General features: G+C 43.7%; 1 protein-coding gene across 5 annotated transcripts in view; it reads right to left on the reverse strand.

Moving 5' to 3' along the window:
* Positions 1-19,884, reverse strand: part of PHC3 (polyhomeotic homolog 3) — a 90,192-nt gene extending 70,308 nt beyond the window's left edge. For 4 of the 5 annotated variants that reach the window (XM_053600172.1, XM_053600171.1, XM_053600170.1 and 1 more), the window contains exons 1-4: positions 19,842-19,884; positions 16,375-16,540; positions 10,027-10,182; positions 8,832-8,909 (exon numbers count right to left, since the gene is read on the reverse strand). In XM_053600172.1, the coding sequence (XP_053456147.1) occupies positions 8,832-8,909; positions 10,027-10,182; positions 16,375-16,540; positions 19,842-19,855 (414 nt within the window). In that variant the 5' untranslated portion in view covers positions 19,856-19,884. The other variant, XM_053600174.1, reaches the window with a different exon arrangement.
* Between the last annotated feature and the right edge of the window lie 246 nt (positions 19,885-20,130).

A 20,130-nucleotide genomic window follows, 5' to 3' on the forward strand; every position in this document is an offset into this window, starting at 1 on the left:
GACGGAGTCTCAAGCAGTCACTCTAGGTAGAGTGCCTTGGCGTCAGAGCTCACAGCAACCTCCAACTCTTGGGCTCAAGTGATCCTCTTGCCTCATTTTTTCTATTGTTTTAGTAGAGACAAGGTCTTGCACTTGCTCAGGCTGGTCTCAAAAAGCTCAAATAATCCACCAGCCTTGGCCTCCCAGAGTGCTAGGATTACATGAACCACCATGCCCAGTCTGATTCTGTATATTCTTATGACTCCTACCAAGTCATCTTTCAACAAATATTATGTGCCTACTACGTGAGAGGCACATGTATTTTTATAATACAAACTATTTAAGAAACACTGACAGAATCTTAGATTAACATCTAAACCACCAGTTTGCAAACCTTTGTTTCAATAGAACCCTTTCTTCATACCCAATCTTATTCAGAATTCCAGACTTAAGCAGATCACAGAACTGCTCTGACTAGCTGAAGTTCAAGGTAAGGCCCTTATCCAGGTAAGGCCCAAAGGGAACCCCCACCGTCTTGTTCTGTTTAGGATGCCACAGTAAAACACAAACTGACAAATCTCTCACAGTCCTAGAGGCTGGGAAGCCAAACAAGGTGCTGGGAGACCCAGTTTCTGGCGAGAGCTCTCCTCCTGGCCTGCAGACTGCCACCTTTCACTGTGTCCTCGCCTGGCGGTGAGATGATTCTGTCTCTTCCTCTCTTACAAGGATACCACTCTGTCAGATTAGGACTCCACTCCCACAGCCTCACTTAACTCCAATCACCGCCTCCAAGGCCCTATCTCTAATACAGTCCCGTGGGTTAGAATTTCAACATATGAACTGGGGGGCAGGGAGCACAATTTAGTCTACAGCACCACTTATAAAACCTCCCTGATCAAGAGACATTCACAAGAAATACTGAAAACCATTTATTCAGTCAACTTAATTTTACAGAAAATTGGAGCACGGGGAGTTAAACAACTTGCCTTAAGTCACATTACCAGTCTCAGAATTTAAGACTATAACCCAGGCCCCTCCTAACCTCCATGCACCAACCCCACACTCAGGACACATAACAGAGGAGCCATCAGGTGTCCTTGTGAATAGATTTTCCGTGACCTGAGCTAGACATCACCAAACCTCTCACACAACACAAACTCATGTCCAATGTTTATTTGGCAGGTGGATATCTACCACACAGACTCCACATGCGCAAAACCAGACTCTTCATTTTCTTCCCGGTACTTCCTCTAACTACTCCATTCTTCCAGATGTTGAGGCCAAAAGTACTCGACTCCTCACATCTTATATTCAATGGCATCAAATATACCGTTAGTCCTACTTTCAAAAATATATCCAAATTTCTATAATGAAATGTTCAAGAAGAAAATATTCATACCACCTTTCCCCACCTCTACTATCACCATCATGGTCCAAATGCCAATATCTCTCACTTGCCTTATTACAAGAACCACTGACTTCTATGATTCTGTCTTTGCCCCCTTAGAACATACTCTCAATCTTGCAGTGGTGTTAAAACCAGCGTGAGATCATTTCACTTCCCTACCAGACAGCTCTCCAGGAGCACCCCAACTTGTGTTGAGTAAAAACCAAAGGTCTTACTATCTCCTCATGACCAGGGTTACAGGTCCCTCTGAGGCCATCTCTAACTCACACTCCCTTTCTCATCCCACTCCAGCCACACTGCCCTCTGCTCTGCATGCCCACCCCCTTCCCCTGCTCAACAAGGCCGTCCTTGTTACCAAGGCTTTCCCTCCCCACCCCTGTGCCTGCCTGGCTTTATCTTTTCTGCCACACTTGTCTCTGTCTGATCACCTATTTGTTCAGTGTTTGTCTATCCCTAACCCCATGAGGACAGATTTTTGTTACCCTGTACCCTCAACACCTAGAAAGGCATTTGCATTTATTAAATGTCAACTATATGATGACCAAATGAACATATGAATAAATAAGTCATAAAATTAACTGGCCTTTGAATTAAAGTCAAAACACGAGGGATTAATGCAATTCCAGGGTCAACATGCACTAAGGAAAGCAAACAAGATACAAGTAGCCCTTGATAGACTTAAAAATTTATTATTGTAGTTTCTAGCCACATAACTCTTGCCAGCTCAAAATGCCCAAAAATTTACAGAGAAAGTATGTATACACGTGTGTGTGGATGGCACTTCACTTACAGTGAAACAAGTTTAACAACAGGCCTATTTACATTTACAGAGAGAAATGCATAGGATAGGATAGGAAAGCTTCACACAAAACTCTATTAGTGCAAATGGAATTGCTGAAGGGTGATGGTCACTTTCAGTCTATACATTTGTCTCAGTTTACTTAGGAAATATAAAAATTAATAATTCTCCTTAAACTCCTTCCTCAGAGATAACCACTGACCACAGTTCGCAGTGTTATCATCACAGGTTTTCTGACTGCATAATCAGATAGAGGTGTAACTTTTAAAAAATAAGTTAAATGACAAGAGTTCTTTTTCCAGAAAGACAAGAAAGCATGTCTAAGACTAGACATGCTTTTCCCTATTCCTCCTGCTAAGCACAACTAACACTCTGATATTACATGTTAAAATAAACATAAGCGACCCCAAAAAGTGAAGAAAAGCAGACTGGCTAGAAACCTTAGGACCCAGCAAACACTATGGTGGTAGGTCCCCCAGGGGGTTTCTCTCTTGTAAGCCACACTCAGAACTGAAAAAGTCAACAACCCAGAAACACCACAGATGCAAACAAAAAACCCCAACAAAACCCTGTTCTTTTTATCCAAAGGACCAGGAAACAGACAGCTTAACACAGAAAACTTTTAGAAAATTTCTCCAGCCAAACATTACAACCCACAGCTATGAAGAACCAGACTTTCACTCCATCAGGCTGTATTGGAGCACTCCAGTCCCTCCTCCACTGGGCTGGTGCCAGAGAAGACCAGGAAAAGAGCCAGGACTTGCCTCCCGGTCACATGATGACTACCACACCATCCCAATGCACCTGCCACAGCAGAGGCAACCACGTGGAGTAGTGACTCAGCAACTGTGAAGAACATCCCTTCAAGTATCAATGGAAGCCAAATGGGGTACCTGGGCTCATACCCACTCTGGCAGTAAGGAGAAGACACACCCTCCCATTCAGAAATCAGCCAAAACAAAAAGTTTAAGTAACATAATACTAAAAATGTCCAGATTTCAAGCTAAAAAGCAATCATACCAAGAACCAGGAAAAACTGAAACTGAACAAAAAAGACAAAAGGTGTCAACACCAAGATGACAAATACTTTAGAATTTCTGACAAAATCTTAAAGCCACCATAAAATGCTTCACGAAGTTATGAGCACACCTGAAACAAATGGAAAAAAATCTCAGCAACAAAATAAGATGTGGAAATTATTTTGCAACACAGTTTCACGTTGTGGCCCTAGGTAGAATACCATGGCATCTACCTCAAATTCCTGGGCTGAAGAGATCCTCCTGCCCCAGCCTCCCAAGTAGCTGGGACTACAGGCACCCGCCACAATACTTGGCTAATTTTTTAGAGACAGAGTCTTGCTCTTGCTCAGGCTGGTCTCAAACTCCTGAGCTCAAGCAATCCACTCACCTTAGTCTCCCAGAGTGCTAAGATGACAGGAGTGAGCCGCTCCACCTGACCAACAAATATCTTTAGTGTAATGCTTGAGTCGTGGCTATGCGTGTGCTTATCACCCAGAGAGTGTTCATTACACCTGTAGGGTAGGTTCTGCCCCCCTTCTTGTGTCATTTTTAATATCACTAAAAGTTAGAGTGCTATGTGAAATGCCATGCACACATTGCCAAATAATCCTCCAAAAAAGCTGTTCCAATTTACATTCCCACTAACAGCATGTGAGTGTCCCTAGTTTTACAGATCCTTGCCAACAAGTACTGCTAAATGTTTTTCCTTGTTTTCTAATTTGACCAGTGAAAATGGTTCATCATTGTTATTTTTACATATACAGGGTGGACATAAAGTTCATGTACAATTTAAAGTAGTTTAACATAGTAAACTGTGGGTGAACTTTATATTCACCCTGTATTTCTTTATTATTAAATGGTAGGTGTATTTTCATGTATCTAAAAACCAAAAATAGTCCTTCTTTTAAAAATTACCACTTAAGGATGGTACCTGTGGCTCAAAGGAGTAGAGTGCCAGCCCCATATGCCGGAGGTAACGGGTTCAAACCCAGCCCCGGCCAAAAAAAACTGCAAACCTCACCACCCCCCAAAAAAATTACCACTTAAGGTCTTTTGCAATTACTCATTGTTCACCTTACAATAAAAGAACCTTTGGTATTTTAGAAATATTGGCCATTTGACATACATGATGGAAATATATTTTCTCCTATTTTATTTTTTAACTTTGCTTATGTTGGTTTTTTTTGACAGTAACAGAGTTTTGTTTTGTTTTTTGCAGTTTTTGGCAGGGGCCGGGTTTGAACCCGCCACCTCCGGTATATGGGGCTGGCACCCTACTCCTTTGAACCATAGGCGTCACCCCGACAGTAACAGAGTTTTTAATGGGCTTAAATTTCATTTCAGCAAACTCAAATTTAACTAAATCTTCACCCCATGAAGTGAAATACCAAAGACAAACCTAAAGGCTCAGTACCAATTAGTTTTTGAGCCACACTTGCTACTGGTAACTTTCATCTTGTCCTAACTGGGGGAAAGAAGAGGATGCTGACACCAGTCACCTGCACACTCAATTACCAAGGCTTTCCTCCAAACCACACACACGTGGAGCATCTCCTACCCAAAACACTTGGGACCTTTGTGTGTTACATCAGGATTCAAAAATTTCAGATTCTGAAACACTTCAGATTTCAGATTCTTACATTAGGGATATTCAACCTGTACATACTTTCCCCAGAAAGGATAACTCAACTTTTAGTTTGATTTTAAATTAATATTTCATTTCCCTACTGGGATCTCATTCCTGCTTTAAATCCCAAACTACTGGGCTGGTTACTTGACAGGTGACCGTGGAGCCCTTTTTTCTCCTAGAGGCAAGACCTGTCCTTATGGCTTCACTGTCATCTGGAAACCACCTCAAAATAACCAAAACTGCAAAATACTAGACTACCACCTGACAGCTCATTATCATCACTTTTTTTTTTTTTTTGTGAGACAGAATCTCACTTTGTCATCCTCGGTAGAGTGCTGTGCCATCATAGCTCACAGCAACCTCAAACTCTTGGGCTCAAGTGATTCTCTTGTCTGTCAAGTAGGTGGGACTACCAATACATGCCACAATGCCCTGCTATTTTTAGAGATGGAGTCTCACTCTTGCTCAGGCTGGTCTCATACTCCTGGGCTCAGGCAGTTCACCCGGCCTCAGCCTCCCAGAGTGCTGGGATTACAGGCATGAGTCACAGTGCCTGGCCTATCATTTAAAGAGATTTCTGTTACCTGGCTCTGTCCTCTTTTGAACATTTACTTAAATATACTAAGCTACCCTGGGCATTATAATTTGTACTGCTGATTAACTCCCTTGAGCAGCAGCTCACCTAGAGTAAATAAAACAAATATGATCCTATTCCTTTTTTCCACTTTTCTCTATTTAACTTCTTTTCCCCACTACCCATTCAAAGGTTCTAGAAGACTTCATGGTACAATGCTGCCTGGTTCATGACAAGTAGCATTAACAATGTCATAAAAGGCTCAACACTCTTAGCACAGTGGCTGTGGCACCAGCCACATACACCAAAGCTGGTGGATTTGAACCCAGCCCGGGCCAGCTGAACAACAATGACAAATGCAACAAAAAAATAGCTGGGCATTGTGGCAGGTGCCTACAGTCCCAGCTACTCAGGAGGCTGAGGCAAGAGAATCGCTTAAGCCCAAGAGTTAAAGGTTTCTGTGAGCTGTGACGCCTTAGCACTCTACTGAGGGTGAAACAGCGAGACTCTGTCTCAAAAATAATAAAAAATAAAACATAGGCTCTGTGCCTGTGGCTCAAGAGGCTAAGGCACCAGCCACATATACCTGAGCTGGCAGGTTCGAATCCAGCCTGGGCCCACCAAACAACGACGGCTGCAACCAAAAAAATAGCCGGGCATTGTGGTGGCATCTGTAGTCCCAGCTACTTGGGAGGCAGAGGCAGAAGAATCGCTTGAGCCCAGGAGCTGAAGGTTGCTGTGAGCTATGATGCCATTGCACTCTAGCCAGGGTGACAGTTTGAGGCTCTGTCTCAAAAAATAAAATAAAATAAAAAATAAAAAAATAACTTCCATGAATGTCACAGACATGAAATCATAATGAGGCAAAACTGTTCAAAAGAATATCTTTAAATAATGTGAAGGAAAAAAAAATTCAGTAAAATTTATCTATACGTATATGCCCTCACATTATTCCAGTATTTCACAGAATAAAGAATATGTCTACAGGCTTGGCGCCTGTAACTCAGTGAGTAGGGTGCCGGCCACATACACCAAAGCTGGCAGATTCCAGCCCGGCCCACACTTGCTAAACAACAATGACAACTGCAACCAAAAAACAGCCAGGCATTGTGGCAGGTGCCTGTAGTCCCAGCTACTAAGGCAAGAGCATTGCTTAAGCCCAAGAGTTTGAGGTTGCTGTAAGCTGTGATGCCACAGCAGTCTATCGAGGACAACATAATGAAACTATCTCCAAAAAAAAAAAGAAAGAAAAAAAGTTTGTCTATCTCAGTAGCCCAAAAAATATTTACCACTCCCTTCCTTAACTACCATTGTATTAACCAAAGACATCTAACTTCAATAACCGTAACTACAGTATTAATGCTTAGAGCTACATTACACAACTCAAATCTTTCATTTTCTTTAGTCTAACATTCCAAGTGATTTTTTTTTTTTTTTTGGAGACAGAGTGTAACTCTATCACCCTGGGTAGAGTGCCGTAGTGTCACTGCTCACAGCAACCTCAAACTCTTGGGGCTTGAGCGATCCTCATGCTTCAGCCCCTAGACTAGCTGGGACTACAGGTGTGCACCACTATGCCTAGCTAATTTTTCTATTTTTAGTAGAGACGGGGTCTCACTTTTGCTCAGGCTGTTCTCAAACCCCTGAGCTCAAGCAATATGCCTATCTTGGCCTCCCACAGTGTTAGAATTACAGGTGTGAAAGCCACCGTGCCCAGCTCAAATCAAGATTTTTTAAACTAATTTTGTTCATACTCCAGGATACTCTCATGCTAAAAAAGAATTTTTTTTTTTTTTCTGTAGAGACAGTCTCACTTTATGGCCCTCAGTAGAGTGCTGTGGTGTCACACAGCTCACAGCAACCTTCAGTTCCTGGGCTTAGGCGATTCTCTTGCCGAGGCCTCCCAAGTAGCCAGACTACAGGCACCCACTACAACACCCGGCTATTTTTTTTGTAGCAGTTTGGCTGGGCTGGGTTTGAACCTTCCACCCTCGGTATATGGGGCTGGCGCCCTACTCACTGAGCCACAGGCGCCACCCTAAAAAAGAATATTTTAAATTAAAAATTTCATGCCAATAGCCAGAAAAGAATAACTACAGATACATGCTGACCACAGCATGTACTCAGCAAAAGCCATACTCTTAGCTGAAGAAAGACAGATCAAGTCAATCTTTAATTCCTGGCTTGGCGCCTGTAGCTCAAGCGGCTAAGGCGCCAGCCACATACACCAAAGCTGGCGGGTTCAAATCCAGCCTGGACCTGCCGAACAACAATGACAACTACAACCAAAAAATAGCCAGGTGCTGTGGCAGGTGCCTGTAGTACCAGCTACTTGGGAGGCTGAGACAAGAGAATCACTTTAAGCCCAGGAGTTGAAGATTGCTGTGAGCTGTGATGCCACTGCACTCTACCGAGGGAGACAGCTTCAGGCTCTATCTCAAGAAAAAAAAAAAAAGAAATCTGGGCTGCACGTGTGGCTCTATGGAGTAGGGCGCCGGCCCCATATGCCGGAGGTGGCAGGTATACTGAGTTTTGTTAGGGATAAATGAGATAAAATATATTTTGTATTTTGCAACGCCTGGCATATATGATTACTCAATGAATGGCTGAAACTATAATCCCTCTATTAAAATCATGGAACAATGAAAAAAATATAAGATCGAGATTTCTGTAAAGTTTAACATTAGTTCTGACTGTTTTGTTTTGTTTGAGACACAATCTTACTCTGTTGCCCTGGGTAGAGTGCCATGGCATCATCACAGCTCACAGCAACATCAAAATTTTGGGTTCAAGATATCCTCCCGCCCCAGCCTCTTGAGTAGCTGGGACTGCAGACACCCACCATGATGCCCAGCTAATTTTTCTCCTTTTGGTAGAGACGCAGTTTCACTGTTACTCAGGCTGATCTGGAACTCCTGAGCTCAAGCAATCTACCCGCCGCAGCCTCTCAAAGGTAGAATTACAGGCGTGAGCTACCATGCCTGGACAGATCTGAATTCTTGAGCGTCCTCATTTGTATTTCCAAGCACTCATTACTTAAGGAGCATGCAACAAATACACAACAACATCTTCATAAAAAGTAACAGTTTACTTCTGGAAAAAAATAATTACATTTTGGCTCGGCATCCATAGCTCAGTGTTTAGTGCACCGGCCACATCCACAGAGGCAGGTGGGTTCGAACCCAGCCTGGGCCTGCTAAACAACAATGACAATGAAAAAATAGCTGGGCGTTGTGGCGGGCGCCTGTAGTCCCTGCTACTTGGGAAGCCAAGGCAAGAGAATAACTTAAGCCCAAGAGTTTGAGGTTGCTGTGAGCTATGATGCCATGGCACTCTACCAAGGGTGACATAGGGAGACTGTAAAAAAAAAAAAAAAAAAAAAAATCAAATTTTTAAATCCAGGAAAAAATTAAGATACTTACAGATGTCTGGGACATACTTGATTGCTGCGTGACACTTCCAGTGGGCGATGTAGATGGTCTCCCACTTGACAGACTTGCCTAAAATAATAAGACCCTTATAAGAATTTAGTAAAAACTTAAAGACTTCCTGGTACCATAATATGAAACTATAACAATAAATGGTTTATGTATTAAACCATCATAAAAGGTTAACGTATTAAACAACTCTTACAGTCAAGATGGCTTTAAAGCTTTGTTCAGATTTTTTTAAAAAAGAAAAGAAAATGCTAAATTGTGAAAACAAGGGACTCAAAGGCTAATCTTATTATCTTAGCTGCACTTGCTGTCAGCGTCAGTCCACACCACTCTGCCATCTCTGCAGGAGAACTACCATCCAACATCATGAACAAGAAACCAGAGCTACATTAAGAGTGTGGGTCTCAGTTTCCTAACTCACACCATGACCATGATGTTACTTAAAATTACGCTACGAAGCAGCAGCAGCAACAGCTGAGACTCTGCTGATAACAGAAATAAACCTTTTTCAGCTTCAGGCTACTGAGATCTTCGTCTGGTGAGATTTTTGATTAAATCTCAGAGTTTTATTTAAATAGACAGAACAATAATTACAAAAACCTTTTTAAAGCAAGCATTTAGTCATAAGATCGTCCTGGTATCAGAAGGAATAATTTGATTGGATTTTAGAAAGATGGATAAATATATTTTTGTATAGCCAATTTCTGAAGAGATACATGTTAAATTGTTACAGTGGCTACCACTGAAAAGTGGGTAACAGCTGCTGGTGTAGAAAAAGAACACCTCTGCTTTATTTATCTCTTATAACCGTTATATTGCCCTTTTTTAAATGAGCATAAGTTACTTAACATAAATAAAAAAAAACTTACATTTGGTTAAAATATAAGTCATGTCACCCTAAGTACTCACTGTTGCACATAGAATTTCATACACAGAACCATGCAGCTGTGTAGCATTTCTCTAATTTGAATTAAAAAACAGTGAGACAAAAGCTAACAATAGAGTAACATAAAAAAACCTATCTCTTTTTTCCCCTCAACTTCTATTTGGCAGCCTATTAATATTCTTTCCTCAGAAACAATAATCACAGGACATCTGAGCACTCTGAAATAATGCAATTTTCATTAACTATCCGAGATAACACACCCTGGTCTCCTGCGTCCTCGTCCACCCGTCTCACCTGCACGGCGGCGAGGCTCTGCAGCTGCGAGCTGCTGAGGTGCTGCTGCTGCAGGGCCGCCGTGTGCAGCATCAGGTGCTGCTGCTGGGCCGCGTACATCTGCTGCAGGTACTGGGCGGCAGAGCTGGAGGGCCGGTGCAGCGCCTGCTGAATCACCTGTGAGGAGTCAACTGAATCAATGTCCAGCCATAATCTTAACCTTATTCTTAAACCATAAAATGCAAGTATAAAAAAAGTAACAGCTTAAAAAAAAGAAACAGCTGTTTAAAATTTCACTATTTTAATATACAATGCTATCAAGCTTATTAAAATATTTCTCTTCTAATTACAAATCACTAGGATTCACTATTTGTACAAATTAAAACTATATTGCACGTGCTTGTGGTGCCAGCCACATACATGGAGGGTGGCAGGTATGAACCTGGCCCAGGCCAGCTAAACAACTACAACCAAAAAATAGCCAGGCATTGTGGCTGGCACCTGTAGTCCCAGCTACTTGCTGAGGCAAGAGAATCACTTAAGCCCAAGAGTTGGAGGGTGCTGTGAGCTGTGACACCAAAGCACTCTATTGAGGGTGACATAGTGAAACTCTGTCTCAAAAAAAATAAATAAATAAAAAATAAAACTATACCATAGACAATTCACAAAAGGTCCAATAAGCATTTGAAAACAATCAATCTCTAGTAAGTAAAAAAACTTACGAATTAAATTAAGATGCCAAGCTGGGCGCAGTGACTCATACCTGTAATCCTGGCACTCTAAGAGGCCAAGGCGGGAGGATCCCTTGAGCTCAAAAGTTGGGAGACCAGCCTGAGCAAGACCAAGACCCCATTTCTCTTAAAAATATAAAAAAATTAGCCAGGCATTGTGGCCAATAGTAGTCCCAGCTACTCGGGAGTCTGAGGCAAGAGGATCTCTTGAGCTCAAGAGTTTGAGGTTGCTATAAGCTGTGATGACACCATGGCAGTCTACCCAGGGCAACAGAGTGAGACTCTGTCTCAAAAGAAACCAACAAAAAAAATGAGAACTAGATACCATTTTATAACTTTCATATGATAAAGATTTAAAAAAAATACAAGGCCAGGCATGGTGGCTCAAGCCTGTAATCCTAGCACTCTAGGTGGCCAAGGCAGGTAGACTGCCTGAGCTCAAGAGTTCAAGATCAGCCTGAGCTAGAGCAAGACCTCACCTCTAAAAAATAGCTAGGTGTTGTGATAGGCACCTATAATCCCAGCTACCAGGGAGGCTGAGACAAAAGAATTGCTTTGAGCCCCAGAGTTTGAGGTTATTGTGAGCTAATCATGCCATGGCACTCTACCCAGGGTGACAAACTGAGACTCTGTCTCAAAAAATAAATAAATAAATAAATATTACAATACTACAACTAACTGAGGAACAGACACTCTCATATTGTAAGAAGAATTTATGTTGGTGTGATTTTTTTGGATAAAAAGTGGTAGTTTTATCAATTCAGGGCTTGCGTTTGAAGAGGAGTACAGGGTATCCATAAAGTCCCCATATACAGAGAAAATGGGAAATTGTAGGCTCGGCGCCTATAGCTCAAGCAGATGGGGCGCCAGCCACATACACTGGAGCTGGTGGGTTCGACTCCAGCTCGGGCCTGCCAACCAATAATGACAACTACAATCAAAAAAATAGCTGGGCATTGTGGCGGGCACCTGTAGTCCCAGCTATTTGGGAGGCTTAGGCAAGAGAATTACTTAAGCCCCAAGAAGTGGAGGTTGCTGTGAGCTGTGATACCACAGCACTCTACCCAGGGCAATAGCTTGAGGCTCTGCCTCAAAAACAGAAAAAAAAAAGGGAAATTATAACTAAATGTACCTTTGTTTCCAAAATATTCATTACAGAATTTTACAAAGTATTTATAAAATTATTCTTTACATGTCAGTCACCGAGTTTTCCCTATGTATGATAACTTTAGGGATACCCTGCAGACTGCTATACCTGCTACAAATTCCTACCACAAGCAGTGTGGGTAAGAACTACAGATCAGCATTAAGGGATTCAGACTAAAAACAGTATGTCTTTTTTTGTCAGATTAATCTGTATATGTTCTTCTAATTCCCTAACAAAATTCTAAACTCAAACTGAGATAATAACCTATTTGACACATATTTTTATCAAAATGCAGTAATTTTTGTTAGCAGTTTTTCATTAGCATTCAAGGTTACACTCATGGCAGTGAGTAAATACAAGCGAAAGGTAGAGCATTATGTTCTTATTTTATTCCTCTACAGCACTGATTTTCAACTGGCCTACTTCAAGAGCATCTTACATGTACCATGAAAATCCTCCCCCTCCCTGCCCCCAGGGGAAAAATAGGATTTATTAGACAGAAAGAAATACAGAAGGAGGAAAAAGCCACCATGAAAATTTTTGAAGATCATTAATTAAATTATTTTTGAAAGAAGTTCGAAGCATACTAAATATACTCTTCTTTTATTCCTTTTTTTTTTTTGGAGACAAGAGTTTCACTATGTCACCCTCCACAGCATGCCATGCATCACAGCTCACAGCAACCTCAAACTCCCGGGCACAAGTGATTCTCTTGCCTCAGCCTTCCCACTAGCTGTGACTACAGGTGCCCGCCACAACGCCCAGCTATTTTTAGAGACGGGATCTCGCTCTAGCTCAGGCTGAATTGAATTCCTCGCTCTTGAATTCCTGAGCTCCGACAATCCATCTGCCTTGGCCTCCCAGAGTGCTGGGATTACAGGCATGAGCCACTGCACCCCGCCTTAACTCCTTTTGTTTGATGAACATAATTTAAGTGTGCCTTGTAAGTTTAACTACAGGTTTAAGTATGCTGTGAGATGAAAAGGTTGAAAAACACCGCTGTACAAGAACAGAGGGTGAAGACAACTGGAAGGCCTAAAAAAGAAAGCTAGAGCATAAAAGAACTTTTAGTTCAATAAATACTGATTTAACTGCATTTTAGGAAAACCAACCCTATGTCTGATAAGAACTAAAGTTAGTGCTATTTGTGAGATACATCTACATGTACATTGCTCTACTAACACTTTATTTTGTATTAATATAGCCAGCTTAAGTGAAAACTACAGAACAAAATGGCATATTAAAAACATCACATCAGCCAGGCATGGTGGCTCACACCTGTATTTCTAACACTCTGGGAAGGGAGGCAGGAGAACTGCTTAAGCTTAGGACTTTGAGACCAGCCTAAGCAATAGAAAGAGCCCCCTCCCCCCATTTTTACTAAAAATAGAAAAATTAGCTGGCATAGTGGTCTGTGTCTGCAGTCACAGCTGCTTGGGAGGCTGAGGCAAAAGGATCACTTGAGTCCACAATTCTGAGGTTGTTGTGATGCCACTATACTCTACCTGGGGCAACAGAGTGACACTTTGTCTCAAAAAATTAAATAGGGGCTAGGCAGGTGGCTCACATCTGTAATCCTAGCATTCTGGGAGGCCAAGACAGGTGGACTGCCTGAGTTCAGGAGTTCAAGACCAGCCTGAGCAAAAGTGAGACCCCTCCATCTCCACTAAAAACAGAAAAATTAGCCGGGCCTATGGCGGGCGCCTATAGTCACAGCTATTTGGGAGGCTGAGGCAAGAAGATCACCTGAGCCCAAGAGCTTGAGGTTGCTGTGGATGCTACGGGCACTCTGTCCAGGGTGAGGGAGTAAGACTCTGTCTCAAAAAATAAAAAATAATGGGCGGTGCCTGTGGCTCCGTGGCTAGGGCACTAGTCCCATATACTGAGGGTGGCGGGTTCAAACCCGACCCCGGCAAACTGCAACAAAAAAATAGCCAGGTGTTGTGGCAGGCGCCTGTAGTCCCAACTATTCAGGAGGCTGAGGCAAGAGAATCGCCTAAGCCCAGGAGTTGGAGGTTGCTGTGAGCTATGTGACACCACGGCACTCTACAGAGGGCGGTAAAATGAGACTGTCTCTACAAAAAAAATAAATAAATAAAAAATAAAATAAAGTAAGATAAAATAAAATAAGTAAAAATAAAATATCATATCATTTGTATGCTCAAAGATCTAGATACTCATCTTAGGCGATATACCCTCACCTCAGAGAAAGGTAAAAAACATTAAAAGGCAGCACCCATAGCTCAGTGGATAGGGCACCGGCCACATACACCTAGGCTGGCGGGTTCGAACCCGGCCCAGGTCAGCTAAAAACAACAACTACAACCAAAAAATAGCCGGGCATTGTGTGGCAGGTGCCTATAGTCCCAGCTACTTGGGAGGCTAAGGCAAGAGACTCGCTTAAGACCAAGGTTGCTGTGACCTGTGATGCCATGGCACTCTATTGAGGGCAACATAGTGAGACTCTGCCTCAAAAAAAAAAAAAACAAAACATTAAAAGCACACCCTGCATTCCAGTTCGAATTTCTGCTGAAAATGGCTGGGTCACAATAGTTTTGATTCCACTCCACGATGACTTCAGAAAACCAAATCCTAAACCATAAAACAGTTAACAGCCATTACACTGGGACAGTCACCATAGAAAACTGGAGCAGACAGAGGACTTTATACCATTGAGTTATTTCCAGGGTAAAATACATTTATGAGGATTCTACAAAAAGAAATCAGGTGCAAGAGAACTCACAGAGCGCTTAGGGCACAAATTTTGAAGTGAAAAAACTAGCTATATGCCTTTGGGAGAATTATTTAACATATTTAAAACATCTGTTTTCCCATTTGTAAAATGGACATAATATTAGTACCTACTTCATAGAGGGGCACTAATGATTAAATGAGATAGTTCATGTAAAGCAATTTCAAATGTCTGGCTCAGAGCAATTATTCAACAGGTATTAGCTATCATCATTTATTGCAAACCTGTAACGTGTCCCACACACTTCCAGATACTTCACTCAAACCTCACAGAAACGAATGAAGCAGGCAGTCTCTTCCTCATTTTACAGTTTACTGAGGCTCCAGGGGATTCTGCCTCCTACCCGAGGCTGCTGTCATCCAAACAAAGGGCATCAGACTGCAAGTTCCAGGCACTTTTTATATAATACCATATTGCCCTAACATCCATTATCATAAAGGCTAAATAACTAAATTTTACTTTCTTAAGTGACTAGCTTAAGCCTTTTCTGGACTAAATATTTCCTTCCCCAGCTGAACAAATCCTCCTGCTGAGAGTTCTTAGGTCACCTGGGTTTAAAATGAACCTCTGAACATATCTACAGACCTTAACAGATGTCCCTACATCTGTATTTTGGGTTGCAATATAAAATACAAAAACCTAGAGGCATTTTGCACATTAGAGTTCATAGTTGAGTGTCTTCACATCGCAGCAACACCTAGAGCACTTCCAATCACCAGTCTCCCATACAACAGTAGAAATACTTGGGACCCCTGAAAGGTGGTTAAGCCATAACTCCACTCATATGAATGGATTAATGGAGATTATAAAAAGGCGTGAGGCTGCAAATTTGATTTCTTATTCTCTCATACTCTTCCGTGGAAGGTTACAGCAAAGACCCTATGAGATAGATACTGGCACCTTTACAACGGACTCTCCTGCCTCTAGAACTGTGAAAAATAATTTTCTTTTTTTTATCAATTACCAAGTCTATGGTATTCTGCTATAGGAACATAAAATGAACTAAGACAGTTGTTTCAATATAACAATGCTGGCCAGGTGCGGTGGCTCGCACCTGTCATCCCAGCACTTTGAGAGGCCGAGGCAGGTGGATTGCTTGAGTTCAGGAGTTCAACACCAACCTGAGCAAGAGTGACTCCATCTCTACTAAAAATAGAAAAACTAGCTGGGTGTAGAGGTGGCACCTGAAGTCCCACCTACTGGGGAAGCTGAGGTGAGAGGACACTCAGGCCCAAGAGTTTGAGGTTGCTGTGAGCTATGACGCCAAGGGACTCTACCCAGGGTGAGACTGAGACTTTGACTCAATTAAGAAAAAAAAAAAAAATAACTGGCTTGGCACCCATAGCTCAGTGGTTAGGACACCAGCCACATACAACAGGGCTGGCGGGTTCAAGCCTGGCCCAGGTCTGCTAAAAAAACACAACAATGACAACTACAACAAAAAAACAGCCAGGCATTGTGGCTATTGCCTGTAGTCACAGCTACTTGGGAGGCTAAGGCAAGACAATCACTTAAGCCCAAGATTTTGAGTTTGCTATGAGCTGTGACACAACACACAGCACTCTACTGAGGGTGACACAGTGAGACTCTGTCTCAAAAATAAATAAATAAATAAACAAATAAAACAAAACAAAAAAAACTAATGCTAACTATACATTTCAGGATATGAAACAATACAGCTTAAGCAAAAAGTAATGAGATCCTCAGCCTCAGCCTATTTGTCATCACAGCTGAAATACCTGCACAGCATGCCGGTCTGAGCCACTGTACACAGAGAGCTGTGGCTGCTGCAGGCGAGAGGAGGAAGTGGTGACCGTAGTGGTTGTGCTGCTGCTGGTGGTTGTCGACACAGAAGATGCTCCAAGGTTTGCTTCATTATCCATAGCTGCACTGTGGTCCTTAAATCTGGTAGATAACACAAAAGGTTTACATTGGTAAAAGTACTACCTTATGAGCTTTAAGGAATATTCAATTCAAACAAATAATCAGCAAGTCTAATAATAAACTATCTAAAAATTTAAGCAATATCCAAGTACTTTAAAACACTTCTTTACATTCTTTGACCATACTAATTACAAATTAAAGTCATTCTGATCTATATATTAAAATAGAATATCTAAGGACTTAAGTTAACCAGCTTGGTTTTGTTTACCTGATATACTTTAAAAAATTATCTTAAAAGATAAAATTAGGCTGGGGGCCTGTGGCTCAAGTGGCTAAGCGCCAGCCACATACACCTGAGCTGGGTTCGAATCCAGCCCGGGCCCGCCAAACAACAATGATGGCTGCAACCAAAAAACAGCCGGTGTTGTGGCCGGCGCCTATAGTCCCAGCTACTTGGGAGGCAGAGACAGGAGACTCGCTTGAGCCCAGGAGTTTGAGGTTGCTGTGAGCTATATGATCCACAGCACTCTACCCAGGGCAACAGCTTGAGGCTCTGTCTCAAAAAAAAAAAGATAAAATTAAAAAATAGTGCTTTTTTTTGAGACAGTCTCAAGCTGTCACCCTGAGTACAGTGCCCTGGAGTTATAGCTCACAACAACCTCCAGCTCAAGAGATCTTCTTGTCTCAGTTTTTCTATTTTAACAGAGACAGGGTCTCACCTTTGCTCAGGCTGATCTCAAACTCGTGAGCTCAAGCAATCCACCCACCTTGGCCTCCCAAAGTGCTAGGATTACAGGCATGAACCACCACGCCCAGCCTTGTTTTTGTTTTGTTTTGAGACAGAGTTATCACTTTCTTGTCCAACTTAGAGTGCTATAGTGTCATAGCTCACAACAATCTCAAACTTTTTTTTTTTTTTGTAGAGACAGAGTCTCACTTTACCGCCCTCGGTAGAGTGCCATGACGTCACAGGACTCACAGCAACCTCCAACTCTTGGGCTTAGGCGATTCTCTTGCCTCAGCCTCCCGAGCAGCTGGGACTACAGGCGCCCACCACAGTGCTGGCTATTTTTTGGTTGCAGTTTGGCCGGGGCTGGGCTTGAAGCCGCCACCCTCGGTATATGGGGCCGGCACTCTTCTCACTGAGCCACAGGCGCCGCCCATCAAACTTTTTTTTTTTTTGTAGTTTTTGGCTGGAGCTGGGTTTGAATCCGCCACCTCCGGTAAATGGGGCCGGCGCCCCAGTCCTTTGAGCCAGAGGCACCACCCAATCTCAAATTCTTGGGCTCAAGCGATCCTCTTGCCTCAGCCTCCCAAGTAGCTGGGACTATAGGCACCCACCACAATGCTGGGCTATTTTTTAAGAGACAGGGTCTCCCTCTTGCTCAAGCTGGTCTCAAACTCCTGAGCTCAGGCAATCCACCTGCCTTGGCCTCCCAGAGTGCTAGGATTCAGGCGTGAGCCATCACTCCCAGCCAAAAAAATGTTTTTAACTTGCACTGCCTTTCCCCCTAATTAGTTACATTGTCCTTACTGCTTCTGAAAACTGAGTTGTATTTATGAGCAAGTTACTCTGATATCGGAAACAGAGAGGCAACCTCCTACATCCTTACAAAATCTTTTTCACAAAGAATTGCTCCAAATTTTAAAAACAGCATAATTATGTCACTTTCCTCATGTGCAGCCAATAAAATACATTTTTGTACCAGACTTTGTGATCTTTTCCCACCGATATTACAACCTAACTTCACTTGCGATATAGTACAAAATTCAACTAAATACACGATCTGTGTTTTAATAAATTGAAACATGTGCGGCCAATAAAATACATTTTTGTACCAGACTGTGTGATTTTTTCCCACCCATATTACAATCTCACTTCACTTGAGATATAGTACAAAATTCAACTAAATACATGATCTGTGTTTTAATAAATTGAAACATTTTTAGTTAACTCTAAGGGTCTCAATATTGTTAGAAATGAGAACAGTAGTTTCTGTAGGGTCAGATATGTCCCACAATGGTGAAAAGCACACTTCAGATATTAGTCTTATCTGCCTTTTCTTATCATTCTTTTCTTCTGAGAAACAAAATCCCACCCATTTCTCCCTAGAGCATTAAGAATGTAATAAGAACACTTCCTATTTTACAAAAAGACACAAAGGAATTTGGCACCAACTGGGTACACATACACTATTACCACAGGGTTTCTTTTATGGACAAATTTTCTTTGTTCTAGATCATGTATGTAAACAGTTATTCGTATGTTCTGAGGAACTAATGTGAAAAAAAACTGTCCATTTAATAAGAGGAAAACTGAAAGGAAAATGCAGGGGGCTGACTCATTTCTTTGAATTAGTCCATTTTCATGCAGCTCTGGTGTTTTTTTCAAGCGGCCCTGCAGTCATCACACCGCAGCACCCCACGGTACCTGTCCAGCACCAACAGACCCAGTGGCAGACAAGGTAAAGTTTTCACCGAGCCACTGGCTGTCACGGCACTTCCATGCCACGTACCCGCGACACGCAGCACGCCGGCTTCAACCTCAGTGTTTTTACAGTGTTACCCTGCTCAAACAACCTCCGAACCCTAACTATTAACCAAAAAGGGTCACGGAGAAACCAAATTCCAGGCATGAGCCTCGACATCAGTGACCGGGAACGGCCAAGCCATCGCACTGCATCTGAGGCCTGGCACAAAAGAGCAGTTTCGGTAACTCCGCGCTCTATGCACCTCGGAACCTGCGCACGCGGCCGCGGCTGTGCAGTGGGGCCGCCAGCAGCACCGAGTGGCCGAAACCCAAGGCCCCAGACTTCAGACCCGGCCCCGCTGCAGGCGGCAAGGCCCGACTCCGAAGGCGGCGCTTCCGGCAGCCCCTTGGCCCGCCCAGCCCAACCTCCGGGGGGCGCAGGGGGGCCGGAGAGGGAGGGAGGAGGGAGGAGGGAGGGGAGGAGGAGGGGCGGCGCCGGGGGAGGGCGAGGAGGCCCCAGCGCCCGCCCGGCCCTGCCCGGCCCTGCCCGGCCCTGCCCAGCCGCAGGGAGGCTGCACGGCCCGCCCGCGAGCCCGCCGAGGAACGCTTCCGGGAGGTCCCGCCGCGCCGGGCCGACGGCGCCCGGGAGCCCCGACGGAGGCAGCCGAGCCCTGGCGGCTCGTCCCCGCCCCCTGACACGGGCCCAGCGGGCTCCTCCGCGACAAGGTGACTCTCGAGTCTCCCTTTGCCCGCACTGATTGTGAAAAAGCTCTGAGCTCTGCCCCAGGGGAACATGTCGCGGCCCCTCTCGCCCACCCCCGGTTACGACATCAGTCCCAGCAAGTCACTCACTCCGCTTCCGCCATCTTCTCTCCTCCATCGCTGACAGGCGCTGCGCATGCGCCCCGGGCGGCGGGCAGGGGGGCGGGGCCGCGGGCGCCGGGTCACGTGGGCTCCCAGCCGCCCCTGCTGGGCCTCTCTCCGGGGCAGCGACCCGGCGGCCGCAGCTGCTGCTCTCCAAGCTCCTGGTTTTCTCTCGCATAGCCCGTCTTCCTCTCGTGGAGGGTCTATAAGAGAGACATAAAAGTTCTGGTTACGGGCGGCGCCTGTGGCTCAGTCGGTGAGGCGCCGGCCCCATTTA

This window comes from Nycticebus coucang, chromosome 8 (genome assembly GCF_027406575.1).
Source record: "Nycticebus coucang isolate mNycCou1 chromosome 8, mNycCou1.pri, whole genome shotgun sequence".
Classification (NCBI taxonomy): domain Eukaryota; kingdom Metazoa; phylum Chordata; class Mammalia; order Primates; family Lorisidae; genus Nycticebus; species Nycticebus coucang.